This window comes from Cydia fagiglandana, chromosome 16, assembly GCF_963556715.1.
Source record: "Cydia fagiglandana chromosome 16, ilCydFagi1.1, whole genome shotgun sequence".
NCBI lineage: Eukaryota > Metazoa > Arthropoda > Insecta > Lepidoptera > Tortricidae > Cydia > Cydia fagiglandana.
In genome coordinates, this window is record NC_085947.1 from 3,329,752 (window position 1) to 3,354,183 (window position 24,432).

At 40.7% G+C, this 24,432-nt stretch overlaps 3 protein-coding genes and 1 long non-coding RNA gene across 4 annotated transcripts in view; 2 read left to right on the top strand and 2 right to left on the bottom strand.

The window, feature by feature from the left end:
* LOC134671797 (uncharacterized) overlaps window positions 1-24,432 on the top strand; it is a 498,925-nt gene that overhangs the window by 63,153 nt on the left and 411,340 nt on the right. The gene's annotated exons all lie outside the window — the stretch shown is intronic.
* Window positions 173-3,772, bottom strand: LOC134672153 (uncharacterized). Its single transcript, XM_063530057.1, has 3 exons — window positions 3,554-3,772; window positions 2,669-3,159; window positions 173-231 (listed from the first exon to the last, which is right to left on the bottom strand). The coding sequence occupies exons 1-3, from the start codon at window positions 3,565-3,567 to the stop codon at window positions 173-175; spliced, it is 564 nt and encodes a 187-aa protein (XP_063386127.1). The 5' UTR covers window positions 3,568-3,772.
* On the top strand, window positions 4,116-8,225 carry LOC134672260 (putative phosphatidate phosphatase). The gene is made up of 6 exons (XM_063530157.1): window positions 4,116-4,574; window positions 4,899-5,053; window positions 5,624-5,826; window positions 6,472-6,586; window positions 6,823-6,990; window positions 7,566-8,225. The coding sequence occupies exons 1-6, from the start codon at window positions 4,499-4,501 to the stop codon at window positions 7,740-7,742; spliced, it is 894 nt and encodes a 297-aa protein (XP_063386227.1). The 5' UTR covers window positions 4,116-4,498; the 3' UTR covers window positions 7,743-8,225.
* LOC134671784 (threonine--tRNA ligase 1, cytoplasmic) overlaps window positions 9,219-24,432 on the bottom strand; it is a 30,887-nt gene continuing 15,673 nt past the window's right edge. Inside the window, exons 11-15 of the mRNA XM_063529614.1 lie at window positions 20,330-20,452; window positions 19,903-20,081; window positions 19,218-19,392; window positions 13,577-13,691; window positions 9,219-12,781 (exon numbers count right to left, since the gene is read on the bottom strand). Of these exons, the coding sequence (XP_063385684.1) occupies window positions 12,627-12,781; window positions 13,577-13,691; window positions 19,218-19,392; window positions 19,903-20,081; window positions 20,330-20,452 (747 nt within the window). The 3' untranslated portion in view covers window positions 9,219-12,626. The remainder of the gene's footprint in view (window positions 12,782-13,576; window positions 13,692-19,217; window positions 19,393-19,902; window positions 20,082-20,329; window positions 20,453-24,432) is intronic.

Consider the following 24,432-nt stretch of genomic DNA (forward strand, 5'->3'; position numbering starts at 1 on the left):
CCGCGAACCACGTTCGAAGTGTTGCCTCCCTGTCAACCTTACGGACAAATTTACAAGTGCGATAGAGTGGCAACACGTCGAACGTGGTTCGCGGCAAGCCCTCAAACTATCACACCGCACCAAGGTCATTGTGCAATGCACCCAGAGAGAAATGATACTAGTTGCTGCGCCGTCAAATAGAACAGAAAGCGTTGGGCCCTTGCTCGGGCCTAACGCTGCTTCTAAAGGCCCCTGTACCACAGAATAAAATATTAGTACTAGGTACAAAAGACTCACTCTCTAACAAAACGCGTCTGTTACGATCAGTACAGATATGGCCGCTAGGTGGCGACAGCGCCACGCGCGGCTTATGGCTTTTCCCAAAATTGGGGTGGAACGGATGTACTTTTAGCTACCTGTAGCAAAGCGACGAAATCGCGGAGTGAGCCACGCCTGCCTGTACACAATGGGCCAGAGGGGCTACCGCGAAAACCGAAATTCGCAAATTTCGGGGATCTTTCTCCTTCACTCCAATGAAGGTGTAATTAATAGAGTGACAGAGAAAAATTCCCGCAATTTGTGAACTTCGATTTTCGCGGTTATAGCCCAGCGCCGGACAGTCCAAGGGACGCAGCCATGCGGTAGAATGAGATAGCAATATCACTTGCTCGCTCTAACGCATAAATGCGTCCCCCAGACTGGCCCATCCACCACTTATGGGTGCGACGCACCAAGATGACACACCGTCTTAAGATGAGGATTAAATAAAGCATGAACAATTTTTAATAACAAAATATTTTAATGTTAGAGCAGGTACACATGGGGAATTTCTTATACTATATAAACTATAAATGAATGATTAATGTTATTTTACTGCGAATTATTACTCAGAAACCTTCTTAGTCATTTTTGTGTTACCTTCTAGAACAATGTCAGGGTTGACTAACGTGATAGCACATAATAATTCTGCTATATTATTTTCTGTTGCAAATTCAAAGAGACTGAACCAGTCTCCATGTTTAGCTGTCTGGGCAAGCGTTGATATGCATTCAGCCTTTAAATCTTCAATCAAATAGTATGAAGCGATCAATAATAATGATCGAAGCCCTTCTTCGGGCAGAGTGCCCAAGTACATGTACTGTTTCAAGTGTTGAAGAGTCTGCAGTGTAACTCCTTTGATCTGAACCTTTCCCTCGGTCGTCTCCTTCCATTCTCGGCTGAGCATTGCCTTGAACACGTCGCTATGGGCTAGACGTGCGCGCCGACCTAAAATTTGCCGGCGGCGGCGCGCCGGCTTTTTTGGTCGGCGCGGCGCGGCGGCGCCGGCGTGTGGCAAGTTTTTTCATTTAGGTATTACCTACTAAAAACTGCAAAAATTAACTATCTATAGTTTTTCACTAGCATTATACTTACGCACACGCTGTTCTTGTACATATCCCCGATTCTAACATACATTTTTTTTTAAACAAAAGGGGGTGGCTGTCTTCCGGCTAGCCACCCCAAACCACTTTTTGTAAGTTTTTTTTGGTCTAGATAGCAAGATATTCGTTAGTTCATGATTGTTCAGGCATTAGAATCGTTAGGGCCCCGATTCCTTAATTTTTTTTAATTTTTTCAAAGTGGGGTGACTGTCTTCACGCTAACCACCCCACCCCGAAATCAGCCAAATTAACTAGGTATGTCCCAGATTATATAATAGTTCTTACGAACAGATACTTATCTCTCAAACAAAACGCAAATACCTACCGTTTTGATACCTACACAAAAATACAATGGAGTGACTTTCAACGCGCCGCTCCCCGCACCGCGCGCACCGGCACAACACTAGGGTTGCTGACGCTTAGAAATGATAAATAAATACCTACTTAAACAGCGGAGTGAAATAAAAGGAAAGCTAAATCTTAAATTATACCTAATATTCCGATTATGCGTTAGTGTTTGCGAAATAGTCATTTTAAAAGGTCATATGTCCCTGCAGTAACCGCAGTGTTTACGCCGTTTTATAAACCGCGCAATAATCCCAGCAAGAATTAGTATTAAAACTTCGTGTTATTTAAAACCACATAGAGATTAATGTTACACAATAAAGAAAAATAATAGAAACCCCATGAATACAGGTAATTAATTATAAGTTAACCAGAGTAAAAATAAGTTGGCACTTTCCGGTGTAAAGTTAACTTACTGTCGTTAAAATAAACATTTACCAAAATAAATTAAAAATTTGCTACCTATTTCAAATAGATAGATATCTAAAACTATACATTTGTCATACATAATAAACATTACATGTTTAATTAAACAAATTCAATAGTAGGTAGGTACCTACTACGTAGCTTGTAACTATCGTAAAAATCGACAGTGCGGCGCGCGGTGACGTGCGTACGTGAGCGCGTGTGGCAACCAACTGGCTTGTTTTTCTACCGTGAACGGGAGCAGATTCGTAGGTATAAATCCGAGCTCGCGCGGAGAGTTCCATAGGCCTGACTATGTGAATTCATCGGACGACCTTAGTTCACGTTTGTTCAGGCATTAAAATCGTTAGAATCTCATTAGATTTGCCATAAAAAAATAAAATCGAAAAATTCATATATATGGCCGTGCATCGGCGCGCCGAGTGGATGAGCCGGCGGCGGCGGCGCGTATGAATGGCGGCGCGGCGCGGCGGCGCCGGCGCGGCGCGCACGTCTACTATGGGCTGCCAGGTGCGCTCTATGTACAGCAACGCTACCATTTTCAGATCCCAAATTAAAGTCGGTGAACTCCACATCATTATAAAGCTTCACAAGCAAACAGTCTTGAACCTTGTGTGCAGAAATAGTGATATTCAAAAGACATGTGCGCACATTGTTTAAACTAATATCACAATTTAATTTTTCACCAAGTTTTCTGGTTTCCTTTCTCTCTCTGCAGAACCACTCAGAATACAATGGCTTATCAAATTCAAGACAAGACACCTTCAGTTTAACTTTATCAATTTTATCATCTTTAGCTTTTACGTGCTGTTGTGCAGTAATGAAAGTCAAAAGTGCACTTTGACTATCCTTGGTGTAAAATTTGAAACGCACCGTAGCTAATTCATTAACAGTAAATTCTTCGCTCTGCACTTCATTTTCTTCTTCAAGGATGGATATCATGCATCTTAATTTCAAGAATGATCCATGCTGTTTTTGTTTGATTATTCTGAAACAAATAGTTTAAATTAACCTACAAATTTTTAGTTTAAGGTTTAGGTGTGGGTAGTTTAAGGATAAGGAGTTAGGAATGATATAGTTCGTTTTTTTTAGCATTAGAAAGAACTTGCAAGAAGGTAAGCGATCTTGGCATGTCTTTTAATTGAAAAACGCTTTTCAAAAATCAAAAACTATTACTTATGAAAGCAGACGAATATAAATGATCGTACTAGATTAATAATTGTTACATATTTGCCGTAACTTATTTTTAAAATGTGTTTTTCAATTAAAAGACGCATCAAGATTGTTTACCTAATTTCTAATGCAAAAAAAAACGAAGTTATAGTTAGCAAAATTCTCTCTGTTATGTTAGCTAATTATAAGCGTGTTGGGCTATTACTTACAAATTCATGGGCATGGTGAATGGTGAACACAGTGGTTAAAATTTGGCGATGAAAAATATAATATACGTTTTTAGCTAAAAGAGAATAAGTACGTTTCCTTGCCTACCAGTATTTTTACAAGCAATTTTGTTAAAAACTACTGATAACTAATTTGAATAAGAAAATTATGTACAACGAAACAAAAAGACACTAACAAAAACTAAACAAAACAATAAACTTATAATAAACTATTGTATTGACCGTATTGACTGACGCCGCCGGACAGTAAGTAAAAGTACCATAACGGGTAAATACAGTGTTACCACTTACAAGGAGTTATAATATTTCATCTCAGCATTTCATAGCTCCAAATTAGAGTAAAAACAAAACAAGACTTATCAGTTTTCCGATATTATTTTCGGTTTATTTATAGAAATAAAATGCAAGTATCACCAATTCATTAATGAAATGTTTATAAAAAAATAATCAAATAAAACAAACATCATATATTTTTGAACGCACTTTGATATTTTTGACATGTTAATGACATTAATGAGTTGAATGACTGACGTCCGACTCCGACATTGATTTTATCGTCATGTTACTCATGTTACAAGAAAACTTGAGTTCTTTATAATAATTATAATGAATGAAATGACATTTACGCTGCTACACTGTTTTGTGCTACCGGTAGAAATAGAAAGCTAATTACATGCCCTTTAGAGCATTACACTTCAATTATGCTTTAAAGACTTTAAACCCTATGTCTGAAAAGTAATTCTATGCCATAGTGAGCTGTAAATGTTTGCGTAATAATTTAGCACTGGCATTATTATGTAAATAGATAAACTTCCTGATTCACAATGACGTTACAATAAGTCATACTTGCTAAGGCGAGTATCACGGTATTACTCGGTCTCGGTCGTAGCCGGGATCGTGTCAAATTAGAACATATCTGTAATTTTAATGATTGTATTGATGCCGCTGAAAATGTGGGACAAAGCCAAGCTATACTGGTCAAAGACCAATCGTTGGCATAGAGGTATGTAAACTAATTTACCTATAATTTATAACTTTTATAATTTTAATTAAAACATCACATTGATCATACTCTAATTCTAGGTAGTTAATTCGGTTTTTTAACTTTTAAGTTTTCGCTTGCGTGACCTTCTGCATGATGATTTGTGTAAGAATAAGTGCTAGTTGCACCATGTGCACTTGACAGACTGATCAAGCTCACCCCGTGCGCCGCGAGTCGCTTGTTGTTGATTTTGCCCTTTTAAATGGACATCAGGATTTAGAAGGATGACACTTTATTTTTCCTAAAATGGAATCCACGAATATAAAATATTATTGACATTTCCAGTGTTCCTGATATTTCTGATAGTGGAGCTACGATTGGTGCCCGGAGGCCAGGTTGGGTTCTGGTGCAACGACCCGGCGCTGTCACACCCGTTCACCGGAGACACGGTCAACAGGAAATGGCTGCTTGTTACAACTATATTCCTTCCGCTTGTCGTTGTGAGTGCCTTGTGTTTGATACTATATGGATATTAAAGTATTATAAGTACCGATAGTTCCGACTGATCATCTAGCGACCTTCACCAAGGAGGAGTTTTGGCCGAAGGGTGTCAAGTTTCGGCGGTTCCGCGGCCGGCTGCCTGACACTGCGGGGTTGCGTAACGTAATGCATCGCAGCCATAATGTGATTTGTAGTGTTTAGTTTTAAAATATATTTTTATAATATGTATGCTAGTTTTAAGGTATTTATGTATGGGCCACTAGTTGCCTGAAATAAAGATTTCATTTCATTCATTCATTCTAGTAGTCTATTATTAAGAGGACCATGGACAACTGCTTCATATTTCTACATGATTTATTGTATACTGACCATAGGTATGCCCCTTTGTTTGACCAAAAAACTGCCAAACCTTTCAGTGGCCCCAAAAATGTATTTTCGGTAGTATCCGGCCAGTTTCAGTTTCCGTTTCAGCCAGGAAAAATCCGGTTTCGGTAGAAAATATACTTAAATCTATTGTTTCATCAGAAACATCCTAATTTTAACTTAATTATTAAAACTTTTTTTTCCAGATGTTGATGGCGGAAAGAAAATACCATAAAAATGAAAAATCCAAGTTAAAAACGAAATATCGAGCATTGTCCTGGTACAAAGAGTATCTATTTGGTCTTCTTCTGAATATAACTGTAGTGCAAACCCTCAAGCTGATGGTGGGGTCTCCGAGACCGCATTTCTTCGACACATGTCAGCCGGAAGAGGCTTCAAGCTGTCAAGGGTAAGATGTAAAATTTTTTGTTTTGCACTCTAGCATAGAGAAATATAAATAAATAAATAATAATCGGTATCGCTACTCAATAATATAGATGTCTCTCGTGTGGCGACTCACGAAATTTGTGTTGAACAACAATTTACAAGCATATTAGAAGCAGAAGTAGTTGAAAATAGAGTTCCGGTTAATTTAATCCAGTTATAATATTAGCTGAAAATTGTTGAGCAATTGACTTTTCGGTCGCCGCAACATCTATTATCAAGTAGTAGTACAGTACTGATAATTCCGCTACTCGATGCTAAATGTCGACTACTAAAATAATAATCGTTTCCGTACCAAAACTGATGTATGGAGTGAGCACTCTATGTACTTTTTTCTCTATGGCTCTAGTCAAATTTCTATAGTTATTCTAGTTTGTAGCTATGCTCCTCTAAAGCTAGTTGACATTGTTGGAGCATTCCACGGGCTGTCCCGTACAAACGCATTTTATTTCCTGTGTTGCGACTTTTTTCTCGGCATTTAAAGCAGGCGTTTATTTTTCTGTGCATACTTTTGACCATTTGTCATAGAAAAGGAAACCTTTAAATCTTCAGAAACTTAGCATTTGTACGGGACAATGGTAGACAATTTCATGGAATGCTCCCGTTACAGATCAGAATACGTGCAGAGTTACACATGTACGAAGGCAGTATGGCAACACCAGTCGGACAAGAGCTTTCCATCCGGACACACTTCGCTGGCGCTGCACGCGGGGATTTTTATCACAGTAAGTGTTAAGCCCCGTCTCCATATCGCGCGGCAAACCACCAAACATAGGCTCGCGCGGCAGCCGCGCGCAATGTGGCTGCCGCGCGAGCCATCGAGTTGGCTCGCGCGGCGTAGGACGAATACATACTTTCATAGTAGCTCATACTAAAACCAAACAGGTGCCTATACTAACGTCGCTATAAGCGGTTGGTTGTTATATGCGAAGTCGTACTAACCGGACTCCACTTGTTGCAGTATTATATGCGACGCCGCGCAGGGGAAACTAGGGTAATCTGGAGCCTGCAGGGTCTGACGCTGCTGAGCGCGCTGTATTGCAGTTTGTCCCGGATGTCAGACCACCGCCACCATTGGTGGGACGTGCTCGCGGGTGCCACACTCGCGTTGCCCATACTGTTGTACACCGTAAGTACCTATACCTAACTAATAACGTAATAAATAAGTAGTAAAACGTACGGAATAGGGAAAATTACGCAAAACTCAGCATAGGGGGCGCCACTAGCACTAACAGTAAACAAACCGCCTTGATGTCATGTCAATGTTGGCCGGTCGAAGTATGTAGCAGATGGCGCCAGCATAGCTTGCCCTGTCAATCCCTAGAAATGTCTTTTTTACTGGATTTTTTTGCCCTGGATGCCAGCCCATTATGCCAAATCTCATAGAAAAAGGCACAAGCTATGATGGCGCCATCTATGCAAACCTTTGACAGTTGCCAACCCCATTTATTCGTAACAAATCTGTGAAAATTTCTCAAAAAACTGTTTACGGCATAGTTTATAATTAAGTTACTCTATGGTTTACGGTTTGTGTTAGTGCTGCACTCTGGTGGCAGAACATTGCATTAATACTCACTATTATCACAAAACCGATGTTTTAATAGTAACAGTGCCACACGTTGTCCCTTTCTTGCATGACGCGTTCTCTTTCTCGCTCATTAAATTACCTTAATTTATGTAAAAATTAATACATTTATTTTTCAGATTCTCTTTCTCTGTAAAAACTTCGAGTGTCCCGAAACGAACTGCGAGATTGAATCTGACACCGATCAGTCCACAGCCACCAGTGGTACAGATAAATCACACACCAGTGTCCACGCCAGAGCCACAACCAGCGAAACAGACAAGTCATATGGCAACGGAACAGAAGTCCAAACGTAACATATATAAATTATTACATAAGTACCTATGCAAATTCAAGGGATGGGCGGTAAAACCCGATAAGTCGAGATATTTTGTGACTTAAATAAGACCACAGACGAAATAATAGTACTACCGTACAGAAAGGACACTTCCTACAAACCCGAAGTTTGACAGCGGTTCAGGGTCGAATCATGCTATCCCTATCTAACATATGGCACTATCCCTTTCGGCTATTCAGGGTTGTCAAAATTCAAGTCATTATCTTATCAGTGGTCGTGTACGCAAAAGGAAGTCAAGTGGTGCAACTAATAAATGCTCGGAGCAATGCTGAGCCGAACGGAGCCGAGTTGGACCGAAGTTAGGAGTGTCTCCCCACACTCATACGCACGTTACATACATAGTTCAAATTTCAAAAACCCATTTGCACGACTTATCGGGTTTTACCGCACACCCCTCGCAATAGTCTATCTATACCGCATTATGAAGGATATCGAAACTTCGATAGCCCCCCTCCCTTCCCCCCATCCCCCCTTCCCCCCATCCCCCCACCCCTACCTCCCCCCTTCCCCCTCCCTTCCCCTTTCCCCCTCCCCCCCCCCCCTTCCTTTAAAGTCCCTTTGTTTCCCATAAAGTTTTAAGTCATAATGTATTGTTTGTCATATTATCGTTAGTCATAAAACTGAAACAGTTACATAACTTTTCAGGATTTTCGTAAGGTCATTCTATAGATGGGTTAGGTTAGGTTTGTTTTATGGCAATCCTGAAAAGTTACGCGTTTCTGAGAAAAACCAACTAACGAAAATTCGGACAAACAAACAATATATGTATTATGACTTAAAACTATATGGGAAACAATAGAGACCCCGAAAGGGGTCCCTTTGTTTCCCATAAAGTTTTAAGTCATAATGTATTGTTTGTCATATTATCGTTAGTCATAAAACTGAAACAGTTACATAACTTTTCAGGATTTTCGTAAGGTCATTCTATAGATGGGTTAGGTTAGGTTTGTTTTATGGCAATCCTGAAAAGTTACGCGTTTCTGAGAAAAACCAACTAACGAAAATTCGGACAAACAAACAATATATGTATTATGACTTAAAACTATTTGGGAAACAATAGAGACCCCCTTCGAAAATATTCGTCCTATGCTATGTTTAATTTGACCGAAAATGCTTATTTCGAAATACACCGTAAGTATCCGTGTAATTCTGACTGTCTAAAAACCTCGTATAGTTCTGAAAAGGGTGGAAATATGGAAATTTGGGTGATTTCGGATTTTTCCGACATACGAAATAGCCCAAATACACCTTATCGCAACTCCGAAAAGTGTTTGTCCCATGATTCATTTGACCAAATAAGTTGTTTTCGAAAATCGTTTATTTTCTAAAAAATACAAGTAAAATCCATTGGGTTAGGTTAGATTGTTGGCGCTTCTAATAATCCGATGGGTTTTGAAAAAAAAAACGCGTTCGAACAAATAAAATAAATAATAAATAAATAAAATAACTTTATTTAGCTAAATTATAGCTCACAACTGCTTACAAGTAATGAATGATACAAGGTGAATTTAACATTGTAAATAACTTGTACACTTAAGTTTTTAAGGTAAATGCAATGAAACATTGAGTAAGCGTCATCTGATCCCCGTACTAGTAAAAACTGTATCACGGTGGAAAAAGGAAAAATGAAAGATTGGATAACTAATGATTCGATGTTGCGATTGGAAACCAAAAACAGTGAACGTTTAATTATAATGTTAACTTTACTTATTTATTTCTTGACTTGTTATTATTGCATCACATTCCAAAACTTTTGTAGAATATAAGAATTATGTTGTGTATCGGTGTAAGCTATTTATTTAGAATTAAGTCAGTTTTTTATGCACCTAGTCACCAAATCTGTCTGATAGTGAGATTATTTTTATTTTTTTATTATACTATTACTACTACTGCTAATGCTGCTCCCTCATTGGCTGTTATATAACATCGTATGATATGAAAAGACACTTCTCACATTGTGAGAAGTGTCTTTTCGTTATGTATGGACATACATATAGATACATGATAGTATTGATAATGGTTTATTATGTTCTTCACACAATGTTTTATAACTGCCAGTGTGGGAAAACCATTACGACCCAGTGATTGTAAATCAAGTTACATACTAGAAACCTAGTATTTTCAGAAGTAAAAAATATAATTATATTAAATTGTGACAATAGAAATTAATCTAAGAGTAGCACCAATTGCAATGCCTTACCAGTATTTTAATTAATTTTATATTTTTGTATTCGCGCCTAGACACGTCGTATGTTGCATTTCTTTTCTGTATCCTCCTGAGGAGACCCCGCATACAAAATTTTACATTTTCCACAATCTATTCAGAACTGTTATGTGACGTTTCAACTAAAAGGTACATTGTCGCTCGTCGATAAGGTTGATTTCAAATTCCAGCTTTATGGAAATAACGCCTTATCAACAATCGACAATAGTTACCCTTTTGGTTGGTAACGTCACATATAGTAAGTAAGAGTTCCAAATTCAAAAACAAAACAACTGCTTCTGAATCTCAGGATGGTACAGAAAAACAAAAGATATGTAGAGCGTATCCGTATGTTGCAGTATTCTTCTTTGTGGGGTCTTAGGAGACTAAGGCCAACTTGCACCATCCCTCTAACTCGGGGTTAAGCGGTTAAACCGTTAACCCAGTGTCAAATTGTATTGGTAACCATAGTTACTCCAGGTTTAACCGGTTAATCCCGGGTTAGTGGAATGGTGAAGTGGCGCTAATAATGTTTCTAATACAACTGGACATAGGGAGAGCCCGGGAGACTTGCCCAAGTATTTTTTTTTGTCATACATGCGTCATGTGATATTGGATTACTGATAAAATATTATGAATTTGGTACTTTTAAGTTTAAGCTGGGTTCAACACTCTGACCTGGGCAAGTCTCTCGGGCTCGCCCTAAACTTGGAAGCTTGGGTTTGGGTACAGATGTCCAAGTTGCGGAAAATTTCCAAAAAGCTTTAAATTCTCAGGAATATCAGAAAAAAAATCACAGGAAACAAAGAAAAGTTCCATTTTGGAAATAGAAAATTTACACTCACATGTTATTATATAAGTTAGAAGTTTCCGAAACTATTCCGTGTGGAATTTTCGCATTTTTGGAAACTTTCCGACGGAACATCAGTAATTTGGGTAAATTTTGTTTGGTTTGGGGCACAAGTTATAAATTTACTTTGTATAAGATTTGGAATACACGCTTACCTCGCCGTATAATACGCGTTGCCAAATATTTTTATACAATTATAGGTGTTTGTGTAGATAATAAGCACGGATGAAATTAAAACAACGAATTCATAAATAAAAGCATTTTTATTAACCACCATAGCTTAGACATATAACTGGAAATACAATTCTGCATTTTGCATATTGACATCTCTGATAAATATAGTTTTGATAAGTCTTTTTTGCTTATTAAGGTCCATGTTACAATAACAGGTTTACCTTTAAACTTAAACCATCATATTGCTAAATTTTTATCGATATTTAATAAATTAAATGCAAGAAATTAACTTATCCGTTTTAAAATCATTTAAGTCTATCGACAATGATACGCTAAATAAATTACTACATTAAAATGCAAGAAAAAAGAAGACTTATTCTAACCGAATCACAATAAAATGAAAACTAAAGGGCCGCGATAATGCCTTAACATCAGACATGAAAATGTGCATTCCGAGGGATGGGCGCCAAACCCGATAAGTCTAGATATTTTGTCACTTAAATAAGAACTATCACGTGACATATTCGTATAGTTTCATAGTCTAATAAAACATGGTCTTCTCTTCCCAGAGTGACACAAGCCTACGTCACAATAACATTGCCACTTGTCAGCCACGTGACCACGAAAAGACGGGAAGAGAGTACCAGGCGGAGTATATTATTATACCATGTATAGTTCTAATTTCAAAAACCCATTTGCACGACTTACCGGGTTTTACCGCAAACCCCTCGAATTTCTAGGTGAATGAAAATTACACGTTAAAAGTTTAAATTCGTACCAGGCGCCAAAAACGGTTTGTCTCATTGTCAGATCTAACTTTTCTTGGAGTTTTGTTAAAAGTAGGACATTTTTATTTATAATGTATAGATTAGGTAAACGTGTGATTCTAAGTATGAACCAAAATCCAAGAAAAGTTACTTCGAAATAACAAAACAAATTTTTTGTACGATTCCCACCGACCGGCTGGAGGCGGGCCGCGCCGGAGCGCATTTTCAATGTGCCTATACATTACGAGTATGTATGACAGAAGTGATGGAATCCGACCGGAGCCGTCCGCGTTCGCGAGCAGCCGACCGGTTCGTGGCCGTACAAATGTGAAACGCGCGCCGACTCCGTCCGTTCGGTGGGAGTCATACATTTAGGGCCGCTATATTCGTATACAGTCAACAGCGGAAGTTACTAAGCGAGCGAGGTGTTCAAAATGATCTTGAGGCGACTTTATTGTTAAGAGAATGAGAGCGTGTCAAGGTAATTTTGAACACCTCGCCCGCTTAGAAACTTCTGCTTCTGACTACACAAAAAGTGATTCATGAGTGGCTTCAGTGGACCCGTTGGTTGGTACATCCCACAGACAAGTCATCCTCTAGACAGACCTTAGAGCAATTATTACATGAAACCGATGCTGCCAAAAATACAGGAGAGCGGGGGACGAGGTGGTCGAGTCCCATGCCGTGATTGGTCCGGTCAAAGACACTTGGGCGTCACTCAAACACAATTGATCGAAAATGGAGTAAAACTACCGTATATTTGTGGCAGAGGAGGTAGCGCGACTATGCTCAGTCTGGAGGATGTCTTGTCTGTGGTAGATCCTGTGCGGCATTTAGGTGTTTCCAGGATTACTTGAGTAACTGGCTGTCTTCAGCCAAAGTCTTGTCCCTGACGAGGGTGTTGAAGTGTTCTATAAGTGCTTCGATGGACATCTCGCCGTGGACCTTGTTATCCCGAGTGCGCACGTTCACCGTGCCCGAAGATTTCTCGCGCTCGCCCACCACTTAAATAAAAAAAATATGGTTATCTGTAAAGTCGGTTTACGGACGATAATTTTGCGTGATGACGTCATAAGAAAACAACACAACGTTACCATGGAGATATGTCCACAACGTGACTCTTTCGTGCATGCTACCGGTGTTCATCGATTTATAAGACGTTACCACGTCAAAAAAAATGTTATGTCGGCTGTACGCACTCGGCGAGAATCTCTTGCGGAGTCTCGGCATCGCTTCGATCCAATCGGAGCAGCGCGAAACGGGACGAGGAAGAGCGAGACGCGAAAGGAGCAGTATGTACACACTCGTTCTCGACCCGTCTTGGGGTGTCTCGACGAGTGTGTACACTGTACAGCCCGCATTAGGTGGGTGTGAAAAGTAAGCAATGGGGTTGGCCGGTGAAAGCATTTTACAGAGGGCGCCAGCTTAGGTTTTTTTTTTTTAATTTTATGGCTATAGTTCGCTTTTTTAGCATAATAAAGAACTTGCAAGAAGGTAAGCGATCTTGACATGTCTTTTAATTGAAAAACGCTTTTTAAAAATCAAAAACTATTACCTATGAAAGCAGAAGAATATAAATGATCGTATTAGATTCATAATTGTTACATATTTGCCGTAACTTATTTTTAAAATGTGTTTTTCAATTAAAAGACACATCAACATTGTTTACCTAATTCCTAATGCTAAAAAAAACGAACTATAGATGGCCCAGCCATCCGTAAAAAACCCGGCTGCGTATACTACTAACTGTAAACCTTATTGCAAAGCCTTAGGATCTAGTATATCCTGTCATGTCTTACCTAGGATGTAGTTGAATTGCGCGAGCTGAGCGTTCCGCACTTTCTTGTTGAGGGTGTCGCCCGCGTCCGTGTCGGCCTCCGACATGAACCCGGCTGCGTATAACTGCTCGTTCACCTGAATAAATACGAAAATTTAAAATATATAAAATCCAATCTTCACCTTAGTTCGCCTTGTACTATTTCACTAACCCGGGGTTAACCGGTTAAACCGGATAAAAGATAGCATAAAAGACCGTTATCGAGAAAAGGGCGTTTTCAAAAATAAATATCGAAAACCCGATTCTCACAGATCCCGGTGTTTTTGGGTTCTTTCGACTCAGAATCACTAGCATATTCTGATGATAAAATAAAATGTCCCAAAAAATTGTATTAAAATTGTACATTCCACTACGTCACGCACATACAAGTGAAAAAAATTTTCATACTAAAACGTGACATAATGGAATGGACATTTTGGGACATCTTTTTTTAATGGTGGGATGGAGAATGCTGTCGATTCTGAGTAGAATGAGCCCAAGAACGTCCAGATGTGAAAGAATCAGGTTTTCAATATTTATTTCTGAAAACGCCCAAAAATGCATACATAGACAAGAAACTTCAGGCCTATCTAAAGAAGACTTATTTTGCGAAATCATTCACAATTACATATTGTCGTTGTTCCGTAAACAGGTTATTCAGGAATTTAAACCATCTTCAAAAATAATTTGGCATATTTTTTATTTAACCTCTGACTGAAAAAAAGATCACATTTTTGAAATCGAGTATATCCTAATATGTCGAAGAAATGTTAGTGACTACGCTACCTTGATTTTCGCTAACATTGGCGATCATAATTATGCCTTAGGTACTATTTAGCACTTTTTTTACAACCCAGACACTAAAATAAAAATTCTATTCCAATTTTACTGTCTAAACATTCTGCTTTTGTACCAATTGTATACCAAAATGACGGATCGGTTGTCTTGGGACAAAGAAACGGTCATATTAGAATCTAAGATGTAAAAACAGGATTGAGTGATTTAATCAGTTTAATACCTTGATGGCGTAGTCATCGAACGCCGGCCCCACGGGCACGATGCAGACTTGCCGCGGACTGAGCCAGAACGGCCACTTGCCCGCGTACGATTCGCTCAAAATGGCGATCATTCACTCAACTCCCTACTTGTTAGGTAATATTCATATAACTGACTTTAATACCTTGATGGCGTAGTCATCGAACGCCGGGCCCACGGGCACGATGCAGACTTGCCGCGGACTGAGCCAGAACGGCCACTTGCCCGCGTACGACTCGCTCAAAATGGCGATCATTCACTCAACTCCCTACTTGTTAGGAAATATTCATATAAGTGACTTTAATACCTTGATGGCGTAGTCATCGAACGCCGGGCCCACGGGCACGATGCAGACTTGCCGCGGACTGAGCCAGAACGGCCACTTCCCGGCGTACGACTCGCTCAAAATGGCGATCATTCACTCAACTCCCTACTTGGTAGGAAATCTATACATATAATAAAGCTGTAGAGGGTAGAAAGTCTGTACATGGAAGATATTTGAAAAAAAGTTGGCTGGGGATACTTAGAATCGATAACAGAACACGTTCCAACAGTTTTTAGAATTTTTGTCTGTTTATCTGTTTGTCTGTTTATCTGTTTATCTGTTTGTCTGTTTATTTGAACGCGCATCACGTGAAAACGGCTGAACGGATTTTGATGCAAACTTTACTAATCTATCGAGAAAATCTCCGGCCAGGTTATAGGCTATAAAAACTCAACCCCTAAAAGGGGGGGTAGCCACAACACTCGCTTGATTTAAGTTTGCCCCTGAATCTTATGGTGCTACTTAGGAAGGAGGGGCAAACTTTTTTCAAATATGTGCTACCACTATTGAGTACCCTGGTAAACTAACAGATGGCGCTGAATTTAATACGTAGTGACATGAATAGCCACCGAGGAAGGTTTTTGCCAAATTAACTCTAAGTTTAGATGAGGGGGTACGGACATGGACAACAAATTTAATTGAATAATTATGTCGATTTAAAAATATACAACAAAATTAAACGACAGTAAATTAATTACCCCTCCTTGCAGTGACATCTTTGACAGCGTTCGTGTTTGTATGTAGGTATATATTTATTTATCTGGGTTTCACTCTCTCTCACTCTTTTGCGGTTCGGCGTTAGGTCTTATGCGAGGCCTTCTGCCTTACGGCAAAGTTGATCTTCTGCCTTAATTACACTTGGGCGTGGATCCAAGCTTTCCTCTTTCGCAGCTGGGCCTACTGCCTTTCTCACACTTCGCCAATTCAATTCTCTTGGTCAATTCCAAGCTCTGCTTTCTTGCATCTTTTATGCATGAAAACAACCTCGCTGAAATCCTTAAATATCGAGCCCTATGCGAAGCTAGGCTGGTAGAAAACTGTCCCATCCCTTCTTTGTATGAAATCCTGGATTCTCGCCTGGTTGGGACTAAAAGTAAAATTGCGTATATCGAAAAATGTTCGCGCTCGCTTCGCTCGCGTTTTTAATATCTTTCTAAGTTATGATAAAGGTGACATTCGGGTGGCGACTGCAGCAGCATTACTCTGTTGCAACGTTACTGTCAATTTTCGTCATAAAATGATGTGACCGATTTCCATACTAAAAGTAAAAATGTACAACTGTCTATCATATTGCGTTTTTATATCTAAAAAATTTCGCGCTCGCTTCGCTCGCGTTTTCAATCACTTTCTAAGATATGATAAAGGTGACGTTCGGGTGGCGACTACAGCAGCATTACTCTGTTACAACGTTACTGCTGCAGCACTGTCAATTTTCGTGATAAAAAAGATGTGACTGATTTCCATACTAAAAGTAAAAATGTACAACCGTCTATCAAATTGCGTTTTTATATCGAAAAATTTTAAATTACATTCTAACCTAAGATATGATAAAGGTGACATTCGGGTGGCGACTGCAGCAGCATTAGGTACTCTGTTGCAACATTACTGCTGCGGCACTGTCAATTATCGAGATAAAATAATGTGACTGATTTCCATTCTCAGCTGTGATGCGGCAATGAACTGCACTCAATTTACCAAAAAAAATAATGTAAACTTAATGACCTTAGGGAGAGGGGGCACCATGGTCTAGAAATGCTTAGGGCATTAAAATATCTTAATCCGGCACTGCTTCGGAGTTAACCCGACGTACGTGTCGCGCTGTACGCGTTCCAAAGCCGGGCGCCTTCGGCGCCCTCATACTAAAAGAATCTGGCGTAGCCCGACAACGTGGCGCGCTGCACGCGGTCCAAAGCCAGGCGAATTTGACTTTCTCATACTAAAAGAGACGTACGTGACACGCTGTATGGTTACCAAAGCCGGGCGCCTTCAGTGCCCTCAACCTCAAAGAGTCGGGCGTAGACCGATGTACTTGACACACCGTGCGTGTTCCAAAGCCGGGCGCCTTCGGCGCCCTCATACTCAAAGCGTCGGGAGTAGACCGACGTACGTGCTGACACGCTGTACGCGTTCCAAAGCAGGGCGCCTTCGGCGCCCTCATACTAAAAGTCAGGCGTAGACCGACGTACGTGACACGCTGTACGCATTCCAAAGCCGGGCGCCTCCGGCGCCCTCATACTCAGTGCGTCGGGCGTAACGTACGCGTTTCAAAGCTGGGCGTCTTCGGCGCCCTCATACTAAAAGAGTCGGGCGTAGACCGACGTACGTGACACGCTGTACGCTTGCCAAAGTTGGGCACCGAAGGCACCCTCATACTCAAAGCGTCGGGCTACGCCCGACGCACGTGGCACGCTGTACGCGTTCCAAAGCCGGGCGCCTTCGGCGCCATCATACTAAAAGTGTCGGGCGTAGACCGACGTACGTAATACGCTGTACGCGTTTCAAAGCCGGGCGCCTCCCTCATACTCAAAGCGTCGGGCGTAACCCGACGTACATGACACGCTGTACGCTTGCCAAAGTCGGGAGCCGAAGGCACCTTCATACTCAAAGCATCGGGCTAAGCCCGACGCACGTGGCGCGCTGAATGCGGTCCAAAGTTAGGCGACTTCGACTTTCTCATACTAAAAGCGTCGGGCGTAGTTGGACTACTACAAATCGCGCTCTAAAAAGTATGAAACAATAAGATAGAATTATTTTAAGAAATTATCATGCAGGAAATTATAAATGTTATAATTTTTTGAATAAAAAATACAGCGTAATGTAATTTACAATTTAGCAGCTTACTAACACAAACCGAATTCTACGCGGGCGGAGCCGCGGGCACAGCTAGTATTCATATAAGTGACTTTAATACCTTGATGGCGTAGTCATCGAACGGCCCCACGGGCACGATGCAGACTTGCCGCGGACTGAACCAGAACGGCCACTTGCCCGCGTACGACTCGCTCAGAATGGCGATCGTTCACTCAACTCCCCACTTGTTAGGAAATATTCATATAAGTGACTATAATACCTTGATGGCGTAGTCATCGAACGCCGGGCCCACGGGCACGATGCAGACTTGCCGCGGACTGAGCCAGAACGGCCACTTGCCCGCGTACGACTCGCTCAGAATGGCGATCGTTCACTCAACTCCCTACTTGTTAGGAAATATTCATATAAGTGACTTTAATACCTTGATGGCGTAGTCATCGAACGCCGGACCGACAGGCACAATGCAGACTTGCCGCGGACTGAGCCAGAACGGCCACTTGCTCGCGTACGACTCGCTCAGAATAGCGATCGTTCACTCAACTCCCTACTTATCAGTAAATATTCATATAAGTGACTTTAATACCTTGATGGCGTAGTCATCGAACGCCGGCCCCACGGGCACGATGCAGACTTGCCGCGGACTGAGCCAGAACGGCCACTTGCCCGCGTACGACTCGCTCAAAATGGCGATCATTCGCTCAACTCCCTACTTGTTAGGAAATATTCATATAAGTGACTTTAATACCTTGATGGCGTAGTCATCGAACGCCGGACCGACAGGCACAATGCAGACTTGCCGCGGACTGAGCCAGAACGGCCACTTGCCGGCGTACGACTCGCTCAGAATGGCGATCATTCACTCAACTACCTACTTGTTAGGAAATATTCATATAAGTGACTTTAATACCTTGATGGCGTAGTCATCGAACGCCGGCCCCACGGGCACGATGCAGACTTGCCGCGGACTGAGCCAGAACGGCCACTTGCCGGCGTACGACTCGCTCAGAATGGCGATCGTTCACTCAACTCCCTACTTGTTTATCATATTAGAATCTAAGAAGTAAAACAAGGACTGAGTGACTTTAATACCTTGATGGCGTAGTCATCGAACGCCGGCCCCACGGGCACGATGCAGACTTGTCGCGGACTGAGCCAGAACGGCCACTTGCCGGCGTACGACTCGCTCAGAATGGCGATCGTTCACTCAACTCCCTACTTTTTTATCATATTAGAATCTAAGAAGTAAAACAAGGACTGAGTGTCTTTAATACCTTGATGGCGTAGTCATCGAACGCCGGCCCCACGGGCACGATGCAGACTTGCCGCGGACTGAGCCAGAACGGCCACTTGCCCGCGTACGACTCGCTCAGAATGGCGATCGTTCACTCAACTCCCTACTTGTTTATCATATTAGAATCTAAGAAGTAAAACAAGGACTGAGTGTCTTTAATACCTTGATGGCGTAGTCATCGAACGCCGGCCCCACGGGCACGATGCAGACTTGCCGCGGACTGAGCCAGAACGGCCACTTGCCGGCGTACGACTCGCTCAGAATGGCGATCATCCGCTCGACGGAACCGAGGATCGCGCGGTGGATGATCACGGGCCGTTTCTTCTCTCCACTCTCACTGTTGAAAATAATAAAGTAACATTAATTAACAACTCTTAAAGCCTTTGCCATATATCACCGTCTCACCCGTAGTATTCATGTACTCTTTGAACTGCCATAGCACTCCTTTTGAGGAATTATTAAGTAAGTCCCACATGGGATTGGAAGATAAGAAATTTTGTTTATGTGCTGCTCTCCTCAAGGCATGCTTGTAGCTAGGTATAGTAATGCCCTGGAGCCGTAGAGTCATATGTAGAGTTTACCTGACGTAGCTCAGGTTGAATCTCTCAGGCAGTTGGAAGTCGAGCTGTATGGTCGCACATTGGTGGGATCTCCTCAAGGCGTCCTGTATGGTGATGTCGATCTTAGGGCCGTAGAGCCACATGTAGAGTTTACCTGACGTAGCTCAGGTTGAATCTCTCAGGTAGTTGGAAGTCGAGCTGCATGGTCGCACATTGGTGGGATCTCCTCAAGGCGTCCTGTATGGTGATGTCGATCTTAGGGCCGTAGAGTCATATGTAGAGTTTACCTGACGTAGCTCAGGTTGAATCTCTCAGGCAGTTGGAAGTCGAGCTGTATGGTCGCACATTGGTGTGATCTCCTCAAGGCATCCTGTATGGTGATGTCGATCTTAGGGCCGTAGAACGCCCCGTCACCCGGGTTCAGTTGCCACGGCTTGCCGAATTTGTTCAACGAGTCTTCTAACGCCTGAAAACAAATAATAATAATCTATAAATTGTAAATACAGATGTTAATCACAAAAAATACAAAATACTCTTGCAAATAGTAATAAGAATGTAGATAAGTAAAGAGATTCAGTATAGTGTAGTATAAAAAGTTTTAAACCTATTAGAAATGTGCAGTCAAGCGTGAGTCGGACTTAATGTACGGAACCCTTGAAACGACCGGCCAACTCGCACTTGGCCGGTTTTTATATGTTTGAGTTATGCTCGTACCTTTTCGGCCTCGTTCCAAGAGGCGAGCTCCCCGAGGTACTTCTCAGGCCTCGTGGACAGCTTCAGCTGGAACGTGAACCCGAACGTCGAGTACACCGCTTCCAGGAACTCTAGGCAGCCCACCTGCCAATGAATATAGTGCATTAGTATAGACCAGGGGCCTATTTTTCGAACGCTATTAGACTAATAATATTGGTACTCGAACTGTGAAATCGTATGGGTTACCATGGCAACACACTAATAATTTTAGAGTAATACCGTTCGAGAAATGGGCCCCAGGGGTTCCTAATATTTATCAGTCCGCAGCGCACTTGCAAATCGGCACTACTTTGAAAAAAACTCGTATCTTGTTCTGTAAATTAAAAGAAAAATGTGGTATCTATCTATATATGGGATGCATACAGAGTTACTGCCTTTCAAATTTGAGTAGCAGTGTGGGATGCGAGATTTTATCAAATTAGTGACGAAATTTAAAATTTGGCCGCGGGTACGGTGCGTCACCACTGAAGTTTGCGATATGCGAGCCCAATGGCCGAAGGCCCGCAGTTCACGCGGCCAAATGACACTGATGAAGCGTCTTTAGCGAGTCCTAAAGGGTTGTCAGTGAATTTATGTGAATTTATGTGAAGTCACTAATTACCAGGGGTCGGACAAAAAGTGCGGATGACGTAAAAATGACGTAATCTTGCACACAGGATGATGTTTGAGTTTGTATTTAAACTTCCGTGTGACATGTAGTAACAAAGTAGTATTAATGAAGTAACAAAATAATCGTAAATAAATAAATCCATGGAATTAATAATACAGGTGGTAGGGTGATGTAGTGAATAAAATAAATTTAATTTTAGGAGCGTTTTCTTATACATTAGTAAATATAAATTTTAGCTAAATATAATCGTGAAGATACAATAGCTAAACAATAACGAAGTCAATTTATTGTTCATCTGATTGACAATGTGTCAGTCAAATACGTACTTACTCATTTCAAGTGGCGATATCGTTTAATAAAGAGGTTGATAAATGATAAGTGATAATTGTTTATGAAAATCAAAAATACTATTTGTAATCATTCTATAAGTGGTTTGACGTCATCCGCACTTTTTGTACTACCCCTGCTAATTACTAAAAATAATTTAAACAAAAATCGACCTTCTTTTAGTACTAATATGGTTCACTATGGCTATGAAATTGTGGTGATACTTAGTGTTTAGGAATTTATTATTTGTTCTAGCAACATTGTACTTTAAATTTCATTCTTTCTTTTTACCGGATATCCGTGATTCGAAACTACATTCAGTCACTTTTAGATTTAAAAAAACTTACTTACTTTCGACAATGGCGGTAATGGCCGACAACGCGTCCCCTTGGAATTAATTTGTTTAAAGTAAAAAATACCAGACTCTTCTGCCTTCCGCATCATAGTTATACCGACAGTGACAGACTTTATGAGAAAGAAGATTATTACAAGTTCAGCGGGCCCGCTCTCCGTGGGATTGCAAGTAAATATTCTCATAGACCAGGTACTGTTCCTTAAATTCCCTTTTATTCGTCGAGCCCACTTTGTCTTTTAATTATTCTGTTACTAACATATTTTTTGGTCCATTCGAGCAGGATCTTTAAATCTGTAGAACCGGACATAATCATACTGAATAGTTTCATTTCATACAGTCGGCCATTAATTGTCCTAGTAAAGTCAATTGTCTGCAAGATTGCATTAGTCGTAATTAATTTACTGTCTGTACTTGGTACATTTATGTCTGCAAGTTTGCATTTGTCGTACTTTAAACATTGAAAGTAATTGTCTGTCCTCAGTTTGTGGATATTTTATTGAAAGTGACTGCATGTATTGCATTATTCTTACGAAAGTAATTAGTGTTTTTGCCTACGTGTAACGTATTATATGTATCATACATAGTCTTAAACGTTTAAAGAAATACGTCTTTATACGTTTAATTTATTTGCTTTGCATTTTAGTCGTACGGTTTTTAAAAAATTTTGAAGGTGGAATCACATTTATTTTTCATCAGTGGTGGTAGCAAGATAAGGCTAGTATACACGTTCACAATCAGTTTGAGCGTTTTTTAAAATCATTCCCGTTCCGTTCAGTTTGAGTACAGTGCAAACATACCTTATATTTAGTCTATGCTCGTGAACGACTTGAACGAAGTGAAGTGTCATTCGATTCCTGTCCTGTCAGTGTCACGTTAATTTTTTGAGGTTAAAACTAACTTTCATTCGAGTTGTGATTACTTTTGTTTACATAATAAAGCCCGTAGCTTTATTATTTTGTGGTTTGTGTTACTGTTTTGAAGGAGTACGCGGTGTTGTGAAAAATGAGTGCTGAAATACGTTACAAGTTAGCCAAACTTCAAATTGATTTATTGTGCAATGCCGCGGAGTCTGCTGTACAAGACAATACAAAACTTATCGAGTTTAAAACTCGCTGCAGTGATCTTGTGCAAACTAAGAACGAGTACAAAGACGCTTATGTGTCGGTGGAAGCCGGGAAGCGTGCCGGTTTTGATCCGGACAAACACCTGCAAGAGTTTTTAGACTATGACGCAAAACTGAATAATGTAAGTGTCATTTACGCACAATTGTTTCCGGTTGTGTCTTCGAACGTAGTTAATTCTCAGTTCTGCATGCCTGATATTCCTCTGCCGCGCATTTCGCTTCCATCATTTACAGGAGATGTCACTAATTGGACAAATTTTATAAATATTTTCAAAAGTATAATTGACGAGAGTGCTACCATCAAACCTGTGAGAAAATTACATTATCTGATATCATGTTTATCAGGTGAACCTCTTGATTTAGTCAAGCACTTGCCGCTTACTGATCAAAACTATGGTGTTGCTCTGACATTATTGGAGAACCGATTTTCCAATATAAGACTTATTGCCGATACGCATTTAGAAGCTATCATGTCACTTCCTGCTGTTGTGAATTTGAGGTCTGACTTGAGATCTTTCTTGAACACTTTTAACGAACACTTAGCTGCGCTTCGAGCCTTGAAATTTAAACCTGATGAGTGGTCGTTTGTACTACTTCATGTCTTATTGAAAAAACTGCCTATGGAGTTGCGCAGTAAATTTGAATTAAGTTTGTCTGGATCGGATATTCCTAAATATTCGGAACTTATTGCTTTCTTGGAATATCAATGTAAGGCATTAGAAATGTCTATTGCTTTGAAGGCAACAGTTAGCGGCTCACCTAAACAACCTGTTGTCAAGACACCGCCTCATCGCAATACTAAAATGGTAATGCATGTCCAAGAGAGCAATAAGGAAATAAATTGTCGATATTGTAATTTGGATCATTACATGTATATGTGCAATAAATTCAAGGCTTTGAATCTTGATCAGCGTAGAGATTTTCTGAAATCTAAAAATTTGTGTTTCAATTGTTTTGGTACACACAAATATCATGAGTGTAGTTCATTACATAAATGTAAGTTGTGTCGGGCTAAACACCACACTTTGATCTGTCCGTCTTCGACACAACCTGATGGCACTCCACCTGCGGTGAAGTCAGCTGTTGTCGTGGCTGAAATGGTTGAGCCTTCATATCCAGAAGGTGAACAAGAACCTAATAGCATTACTAGTGTTAATAATGCTACAATGAAGTCTTTCATGGTAAAGGATACTAAGCCAAATTTGCCAAATATCCTGTTAGCTACGGCCATGGGTCTTGCTGGGAATGGTGATGGACATTTCCAACCTGTTCGCTTGTTTATTGATCCAGGCGCAGAATGTTCAATAATCTCTGAGGAGTGTGTTCAAAGACTTCAACTTAAACATAACCATCAACCTGTGTCTATCTATGGTGTAGGGCCGAGTGTGCCTCATCGGTCTCATGGAATGACCAATGTGTTTTTGAAGTCCATGACTTCTGACAAGCCGTTGCTAACTGTTTCGGCTGTCATTTTGAAGTATGCTACTGGCGACTTGCCCAGTGTCTCTCTGTCTGCGGACATAAAATCAAATTATCAGGGCCTGCAATTGGCTGATAATGATTTTTTCCTGTCTAGGCCTATAGACATTTTATTAGGCAGTGATGTCTACAATGACATTTTCTGCGGTGAGAAGGTGTGGCCTTCCACT